Raw genomic sequence first — 9,736 nt, forward strand, 5'->3', positions numbered from 1 at the left:
GGGGAGACTGTAATAACCCCAAAATTTTCAACTTTTTGTAACCCTTGTGAATAGTGTTTTAGCTGAATGAGGAAAACTTTTCACGCCACACTATGTAGGGGTTCTGTTATGGATATTCTGGGATATTATTAGTACTCTATGAAGTATATAAGTGTATGTAAAGATCGTCAGAATCCAATTCCGAACACTTTGGTTTTTCCCGGAAATCCACAAGATACGGAGAGAATTGAGTATAAGGTAACAGGATAAAAAGGATTTAAATTAAAGGATTATAATAGAGGATCATAAAAAGGAATATAATGTATTGAGAAAGGTTAAGGGAACCTAAGTAATAAGATCCCGGGTATGATCCTTCAAACGATAAACGAGAACGAAAGTTAAGCGAACCGTATAACAGATCAGCGGTCATTAGGCAAACGATTAGGAAGTTAATCAAAGGGATTAGTGGGAATGATGTCATCCAACCAATAGAAAGAGGACAAGGAAGGGAGGATGACATCATGAGGATGACATAAGCATGACATGGGAAGGAAGGAGGTGTGGTAGCTTTGTAACCACACAATTTCAAGGGCAAGAAGGTAATTGACTAAATCAAATACAAAACAAGTCAACCAAGCCAAGTAAAAAATCATTCTCATCAAAAAATCAAAAGCAACCAAGGCTTGTTCTTGAGAGCTCTCGGCTTTTTAACATTTTAAAGGCAAGATTTTTCAAAATCCAAGATCCAAGCTTCCTAAATTGGTAAGATAATTCCCTAATCATCTTCATGCTTAGTTAGGACTATATCATGAGTTTAAGCCATTAATTCTTTCTCAATCTTCTTCATTTAATCAAAGAAGAAGACAATGAATAGTGTTTTCAAGTTTTTAACTTGAACTTTTTCTTGTTTTCTTGAAGATCCAAGCATTCTTAAGACTTCTCAAAGCTTCTTAAGGCTTCCTAGCTCCACCCACCACTTCAAGGAAGGTATACCATCTCCAAACCCTAGATTCCTATATATTATAAGATGATTTTGATTAGTGGGTTGATATTGTAGCTTGTTGTTATGATTTAGAGTTTGGGATTTGGAATGGTAGTGAAATGGAATGGTAATTGTTGTGGTTTTGATTTAAAGGAACTTAAGTATGATTAAAGTTAAGTTTAAGCATAAGTATGAATGATTAAATTGAATTGGTTGGGGTTGTTATGATGTGATAAGGATGGATGTTGGTTGTATGTTGGATTTGAGGATGGTTTGTGGTTGGTTTTGTATGGTTTAAAATTTGGAAATCGCGTAAACATAGCCGTCGTAACGTCCGATTTTCTTTGGACTGTTTTTGTGCATAGCATTAGGACCCGAGAACCCCCTGCTAGATTATGACCACTGCCATTTTTAGATAGCTCATGTTACGAGCTTCGTTTTGATATGTAGTTCGTTCGATTCCGATGCACGGTTTAGGAGAAACGACCGTTTCAAGTAACGGCGTTTCGCGAACAAAACTTTTTCCCTCGCCTTACTTTGAAATGTAGGTTAAAGACCAAAAAGGGTTAATTAATGTATGAAACATATATGGTAAGTGTGTTAGGCAGTTGGTAAGACATTCGCGAAGGAATCGCTTTAAAACTCGTAAAGGTTAAATTATTAAAAATGGTGGAGCCGAGGGCACCCGAGTGACTTAAGCAAATCAGTGAGCGCAAAACAAGCGTTAGAGTCTAAGTTAGTTAAAGTATAGATTTACAAGTGATTTTGGTTTAATTCCAACTTACTTGTTGTTTATAGGTTATCAGACTCGTCCCGAGCCTTTCTCACCCCCAAGTCGCTCAGGCAAGTATTCTATCCGTTATACTGTTGTTGTGATGTATACACTTGTATATGCATTATCTTGCGATAGATGCATGTTGGTTATTTAGAAAATTCTTGCGATATATTGTAGCATGTGATATGGTATATATGCATGCCTATTTCATATTCTTGAAATATATATCTGTTGGTTCAGTTGATAATACCTATGCTAGAGGATAGCGGTATCTTGCATATACCCTTAGTATAGGGACCCAAAGGTGAAAATATTTTCTAAAACCGGGAGTCGAGGATCCCGAGTAGATTTTTGTATATATGGATATGGATATATATATATATATATATATTTATATATATATATGGTTATAGTTTTCCAAACTATTAATCGAATAAGGTTTATTCGATAGCTTTAACTTTATTTTATTATTGAATATTATTTCGAATATTATTCGAGGGCTTATGACTCTTTTATATTATTTATTGAATATTATTTGAATATTCATTCGAGGACTTATGACTCCTTTATATTATTTATGAATATTATTTGAATATTCATTTGAGGATCTATGACTCCGATTATATGCTGAGATATATTCTTTATTTTATTAAAGAATAAGATGTCAATAATCAAACTTATTTTCGATTATTCAAATAAAGATAATACTTTCATATAAGTATATCTTGGGTTATTTAATACTCGTTTCAAGTATAAGTTTTAATACTTCTACTTCAATTATTTTAATAAAGATTATTCTTTATGGGAATATTATTTAAATAATAATATTCAGTCGTTTTCTAAATATTCTGGGGACTGATTTACTTCATTAAATCAGCTTTACTCCAAACACTCTTTAAAGTGTTTTCGAGTCTTCAAAATGATTTTTAAAGTCAGAGCGGATCCCAAAACTCATTTTTATATTTAAGATCTTCCTTTTTAAGGGGATTTAAATACTCGCTCAAAACCTGGGGAATCCGGCTCTGTGGTGTATTTTATATTCGCAACGAGGTTGCAGTTTTGGTAAATGAATTGATTACTTGCCCAACGTTCGGGAAGTAAGCCCATCTAATTGAGTCGGCATAAGCGACAGGCCGGGGTACGGTCTATTATTGTGTAAGTGGCTGGGTGGCAGTCCATCAACGCGTGAGGGGCCGGGTAACGGTCTAGCGCGAGGTCCTAATGCGGCCAGGGTGATGACCGGTGAGGAATTCATCCATCTACAGTAGAAAAGGTTACTTATTGGTATCTTTGCCTAATCAGCAAGATATCTGGTTTATGCCAAAATTCTTTTCCTTTCCAAAATTCATTGGATGTTTCAAACTCTGTTCATACTTTACATAACAGAGGTTCCAGGAAATGTTTAAAGGGATATATATATGTGGATATATATATCGGTACTAAATAAAGTATCTCATAACTTTTTCATTCAATAATATTTCAAAGATTGAATCTATTCAAGTCTTAACTTGTGGTCTCATCTATGGGGTGTTTTTCTTAAAACTTATAATACTTTGAACGGTGGTAGTTCAAGTAGTTTTATAAATGATATAAGTGTGGTGAAGTATTGGTAACTTCATTCCTTGTTTTTACTTATATCTAGTAAGTAATTATCTTGCATATGATAGAGATTCTATTAAGTATCCATTTAGATACTTATATTATTGTTATCACTATATATATTATCTTGCGAGCTGTAAGGCTCACTCTTGCTTTATTTCTTCATCACACAACAACAGTTAGGAGAGATGGCCAGACTCCAGCAGACCCAGCGCAAGCGCGTGGGAAGCGTCCCGCGTCTTCCCGATGATGTTGTAGCTGCTATAGCTGCAGAGGTAGATCCATTGTAGTTTAGACCATCTACTTTTGAGAATCAAATTATGTATAATTATAACTTGTGGCAGATAATGGCAATTAACTGTAAATTATCAAGTAATCATTTTGGGTTGTAATAATTTTAAATTGTGGATTTAAAGACTTGTACTTATTTCAATTTCATCTCTGAGACTATAACGGGTTGTGGTGTGTGTTAGTGTGGGGTCACAGCATGAGGTTATTTATTATTAATTAAGTGAAGTGATATTGTGGAAAGAAAGACCGTGACAACCCGGATCCCCGACCCCGGATCTGGGGGTGCTACATTAATGTACGGTTTACTCCCCTTAGCAGTTCTCCTATTCTCATATAGTTTCTATAAAACTGTATAACATCCTGTCCCACTACATTCCAAAATATTTGAAAGAACGCCGGGTTGAGGCCATCTACTCCTGGTGATTTATCGGGATGCATCGAAAAAACTTCCATTTTCACCTCCATATCTGATACCTCCTCTAGTAATGCTGCATTGTCTTCATCCGTAATCTGATTAACCTTCTCCCTCTCTGAGAGCTTTCCATCTTTTGTTGAAACTTGAAATAACTGTGAAAAGTACCTCGTGATAATATTCTGAATATCTTCAACATTTTCTCTCCATACACCATTTTCATCCTTTAACCTCTGCACTTGATTATTCTTTCTCCTCGTCGAAGCGTATTTATGGAAAAAACGTGTGTTTTGGTCTCCTTCACGGAGCCAAAATTGTTTCGCTCGCTGTTTCCAATACTCTTCCTGCTTTTCCAGCAGTTTCATATATTCCCATCAAGTATCCTCATATTCCTGAATGCCCTACATATCTTTTCGTGACCTAAGTTTGCGCAATGTCTCTCTACAATATTTAGTTTTATTTTGAAACTCCTGGTTGACACCTCATCCCCATTCCTCAAGCTTCAGACAACAGTATTGAATCCTATCCATAATTTCCCCATTCATAACACTCTCCCAGCTATTCTTTACTACATTGAAACACTCATTTTCATGAATCCAAACATTCTCAAAGCGAAATCTTCTCTTCTTTGGCGCATAGACTCGCCTGTTAAGTTGCAGAACTAAGGGTAAGTGATCCGACGTCGATATTTCCCATACTCTCACCTCTGCTTCAGGAAACAACTCTTTCCACTCACTATTTGCCAATCCCCTGTCCAACCTCTCCTGAACCCAATTATCCTTTCCTCTAAAACGCTCCCATGTAAATTTTTCCCCTTTAAACCCCATATCAAACAGCCTACATTCATTCATTGTATTCACAAAACCCTCCAACAATCTTCTTGGATGTTTATGAATTCCCCTCTTTTCATCCTCGTACATCAGATCGTTAAAGTCTCCAATAACGCACCAAGGTAATGTAGACCTATCCGCTAACTCATTTAACAACGCCCATGACTCCCTTCTTCTCTCCCTTTCTGGATACCCATAAAAGCCGGTGTATCGCCACCGCCCTATTTGCTCATTCAGTACTTCAAAATCAATGTAATTATTACCTACATCATTAACTTGTACACCACCATCGTTCTTCCATAAGAGCGCAAGCCCTCCCCCATGGCCTTGTACGTCAACAACTTGACATCCTGCAAAATCTAACTTTTTACACACCTCTTCTACCTTATTTTTTGTTACTAACGTTTCTGATAGGAAAATCAGATTGGGCCTTATTTGTTGAATGATTTCTTTTAGAAATCTTAATGTTCGTGGGTTGGCCAGCCCACGACAGTTCTAGGCTAGTAAACTCATGGCTCTAGGGGGCCTGATACACAGGACCCACCTCTTGTCCGTTTTTTGGCCCAATATTAATATTAGACCCCGATTTGTTATTTCCCTCCAATTCTATCACATTCCATTTTTCCTCATTTTGTACTCGTCTTCTTTTAGAATCTATCACTATAGTTGTCGTCTCCTGATTTTCCTCTTCCATAATATCATCCTTGTGCATTAACTGTTGTTTATCTCTAACCACCTCCCCCTCATTACGCTGCACAATTTGAATTCCCCCCTTATCCCCTGATTTTTCTCGCACTACCCCTTCAACATCCATGAATCTCGGCTCCGCCGTTTCTTTGCCGTCTGCAATGGTGCTTGTTTTATTTTTTCCTCCCCAGATGATCCCACACCTCCTTCAACAGTACCACTTCATAACCATCGAGCTCCTACATTCATATTTTTTATATTTCTGCCTGGTGCCCTTAAACAAGTCCCGTATGCTTTTTTGATCTCCTTCCCTGGGTTAGCATATACAACTCCACATTCACGTTCTGAATGCCCTAAAATGCCACAGACAAAACAAAAGGTGCTTAGTCTTTCATATTTAAAATTTATCCAGCTCCATGCACCACCCTCCCTTTTTATCTTCATTCGTCTTTTCAATGGTTTGTCAATATCTAGTCTCACCCTTATTCGAACAAATGAATTCCATCCCCCTTCAAGCCAAGCCTTATCAGTTTTGATGAAACTGCCAACAAAATCCCCAACGCTTCTGAGTATATTTTCTGACATGAATCCCTTAGGTAAATCATGAATTTGTAGCCATATCTCCATCTTATTCAGCTTGACTATACGTGCATCCTCGGTATCCTCAAGTTTGTGATAAATTAATGGACTTTGCTCAAATGACCACGGACTGCCATCAATTACCTTCTGTAAATCCATGACATGGAAAAAAACAAACGGATATCGATCATCCCCCAGTTCATGCACTTCCATTCCTTCCTTTGGTCTCCACAAAGATGCAATGACATTTTTCATGGCATTGAAATTTATATTCTTCTCTGTCAGAAATCTTCCCACCAATGCAAAAGATTGCTTGACCGGCTGTAACTCCTCTTCTCCAACGACCACCCCCTTCATCCTCCTCTTCCAATGTCAGTCTTGAATATAATTCCTCCAAATTAGTTGATGTTGATCCCATTTTACCTTACCTTGATTAAACAGAAACGAAAGCAGTAATACACTCAATACTTAGATTTAAAACTTGCCACAGAGACAAGACAGGCTTACCATAATGATAAGAGAGACACTATTTTGACATAGATTACTGTAATGGCGGTGTAACAATACTACTACAATACTGAAGTTTGGAAAGTTCTGGGAAAGCACTTCACATGTCCGCGACCGAATTATCTAATCAGTGTCGGATTCAAACTAAATTTTTATTTTTTAGTAAGTTGAAGTTACAATACTGGTCTTAACTCTTTTTTTGCATCAATGACAATTTTTAGGATAAAAAAATGATGGGTGTCCAAAACTAGTTACTAACTGATTAATGGCCAGATTTAGAGCATATGCACCCATAATGGGCATCAATTCATCAATTGAACAAATGGAATTGGTTACTATTCACACTAAATTCACTTTTTCTTAGTTTTTATACACCCGCATAACTCCATCAATTCATCAATTACTATTCATCAAATAAATAATTACATTATATATCATAAATTTAATTTCATCTCTATTATTTAATGGTCCCACAAATAGTGTCCCATAATAGATTGTTGGATAACTTTAGACATTTTGATAACATCGTGGATAAATTTAAATTTCTGATAAGATTTTTCGTTAAATTACATCCTAAAACGTGTCTTGATCTAATTTTGTAGATAAAAAAATTGTCCATAAATAATATCATGATCTTTTAATTATAGTATCTCAAAATTATTATATTTTTTGGTAAAAATGAATACATTGAAAAAAATTTTAAGTCAGAGGCACCAACACAGTCAAGAAGATTCTGAAATCATGAATACCATGGTCACTCAACAATGGTGATGGACCTCATCAACATTTCAGATGAATCACAAAGACGCGGCTCACGGCCTGGAAAATCTTTCAATAATAATAGACAAAGGTTGTCGAGAGGAAAAAATCTCATGGAAGATTACTCCGTTGATCGTCCAATATTCAGTGAAGACGATTTCCTTCGGTGGTATAGAATGCGCCCTCATATTTTCAATCGCATCATGACAGCCCTTTGCACTCAAAAATCCTACTGGCATAAAAAAACAGATGCAATTGGATTATTGATGTTGTTATCCTAACAAAAAATGACTACTGCATTACGAATACTAGCTTACTGTACAACAGCTTATCAATGTGCCAAAATATGTAGAATGGGAAAATCAACTACATTTGAGTGCATGAAAAAGTTTAGTCAGCAAGTGGAAGGACTCTTTGGTGAAGAATACCTTTGTGCTCTAACACCTGCAGATTTAACAAGACTTCTAGTAAGGGGCGAACAAAGCGGATTTCTAAGTATGATTGGAAGTATTGATTGTATGCACTGGGAGTGGAAGAATTGTCCAAGTGGGTGGGGCAGTTGTAAAGCATAATTTAACGTAATATGTAATTAAGGAATTATACGCAACATGAAATAGAAACAGATAAATAATATTAAACAGTGAAGCACAAGACCCTAAAGTTGAAGACTGGATTAATACAAAGAATCAAAAGATAGAATTAATGCTCTAAGTCCGTAACCAGGTCATGGGAAGAAGTTCATTAATATGTTCAAGCCTCCGTGATGAATAAAATGTCAAAGGACTTCCAGTGTCAATGAGATCATTTCATTTGAAGTATTACAGATCGGGAGCTCGGTAAATGAAGCAATAAATAACCAACCAAGTTGTATCAGTTCATAACTGTAAAGGAAATTGAATTAAATCAATTCATGCTAGTTGTTTGTAAACCAGACCAGTGCACCAAAAATCAGCATATCAGAAAGGGTTTAATTTAATTCTTAAGAAGATTGATTATTGATGCAATTACAGAAGTCAAGAGGATGAAATTTTTCTAAGGCAATTACAAGCCTTATGGTCGCAAGCCAGGGAGCATTGGAATAAATTGGCTAAGGATGAATTGATTGCCCTGTAGTCGCCAGTAAATAAATTATACTAAGGCAACTACATACTAATAAACAAGAAGCATATCGCAAAGATGTAGAGATGTGTTTTGGTATCTTGCAATCTCGATGGGAAATTATTCACCACGATGCTCGGATGCATAGGCGTTCAACACTTAGAAGTATCATGATGACTTGCATCATATTGCATAATATGATAATTGAGGATGAATTTGTGGAAGATAAATTTGTAGATTCGGTAGAAGAAGATCTAATAAATTCATTAGCATCACAGGTTTATGATGGGCCATAATGAGAATTGAATTATTTTTGCACTAGTAAAAAAAGATGGAAGAAATTAACAAGCAATTTGGGATTGCATTGAAAACTTATAATCATCTTATGTCCATACAATGCTCCAAAATTATTTGGTAGAGCACAATTGAGCAATATAAGCCAATGAATAGTTATAGATATCAAATTATTATCTCTTGAAATGTACGACTTGAATGTAAAAATATAGTACATAATTAAATTAAAAAGCATAGCACATAGTTGAAATAAAAAGCAAAGTACATAGTTGAATTAAAAAATATAAAACACAACTAAATCTAATCATAATAATCATCGTTCTTCTAGAGCATCAAGTCTTGCATGTCTTGCTTCCTTTCATTTCTCAAGTTCTAGCATCTCTCTTAACATTTGAAGGGTTTCCTCATCTCTTTTGATGTTGGCCTCCATAAGTTATTTTTGGTTACATTGCATTGTATTAAAAATAGCTATAGACATCTCATCTTTTTTACGCATATCCTGTTTTCCTTTCTTTTTTGCTTTATTGGACGCCTCAACTCCCATCGGCATAACCGGACTAGAAGGACCTTCTGTTTCTCGATTAGACTCTGGAGTCGTGAAACCTTCTTCATCAACACAATCATCACTATTCAAATTAATTGGTGATTCCATTTGTGTTGGAAAGTTTTTTTGAAATGGAGGAGAAGTGGTGGGAACGTCTATAAATTGAGGATGTGCTGCAACTACTTCATAACATTTCCATTTGTCAAATGTCTTGTTCATGTCCTTGAAATACAATCTTTGAGCTTGAGTTATCTAAATAAAATGACAAATTGTATATTAGATTATCACATAAATAATATATAACATAATAAAAAAAATCATACCTCATCCACCAAATTGGTTCCGCTTGCACGATGTCTACTATCTTGATTCTTGGCACAATGCCATTTTTTTAGTACTC

The 9,736-nt window shown here is 35.7% G+C and overlaps 2 protein-coding genes across 2 annotated transcripts; both read right to left on the bottom strand.

The window, feature by feature from the left end:
- Nucleotides 1-3,911: 3,911 nt before the first annotated feature.
- On the bottom strand, nucleotides 3,912-4,403 carry LOC141685128 (uncharacterized). The gene has a single exon (XM_074490251.1). It carries the CDS (start codon nucleotides 4,401-4,403, stop codon nucleotides 3,912-3,914), a length of 492 nt encoding a protein of 163 aa, XP_074346352.1.
- A 1,374-nt stretch (nucleotides 4,404-5,777) lies between these two features.
- LOC141685130 (uncharacterized) lies at nucleotides 5,778-6,491 on the bottom strand. Its single transcript, XM_074490252.1, has one exon. It carries the CDS (start codon nucleotides 6,489-6,491, stop codon nucleotides 5,778-5,780), a length of 714 nt encoding a protein of 237 aa, XP_074346353.1.
- Nucleotides 6,492-9,736: the final 3,245 nt, after the last annotated feature.

This window comes from Apium graveolens, chromosome 9 (genome assembly GCF_009905375.1).
Source record: "Apium graveolens cultivar Ventura chromosome 9, ASM990537v1, whole genome shotgun sequence".
Lineage (NCBI taxonomy): Eukaryota > Viridiplantae > Streptophyta > Magnoliopsida > Apiales > Apiaceae > Apium > Apium graveolens.

What these genes read in the sequence shown, in the direction of transcription:
- LOC141685128 (XM_074490251.1), bottom strand. Translation starts at nt 4,403, where the DNA reads ATGAAACTGCTGGAAAAGCAGGAAGAGTATTGGAAACAGCGAGCGAAA.
- LOC141685130 (XM_074490252.1), bottom strand. Translation starts at nt 6,491, where the DNA reads ATGAAGGGGGTGGTCGTTGGAGAAGAGGAGTTACAGCCGGTCAAGCAA.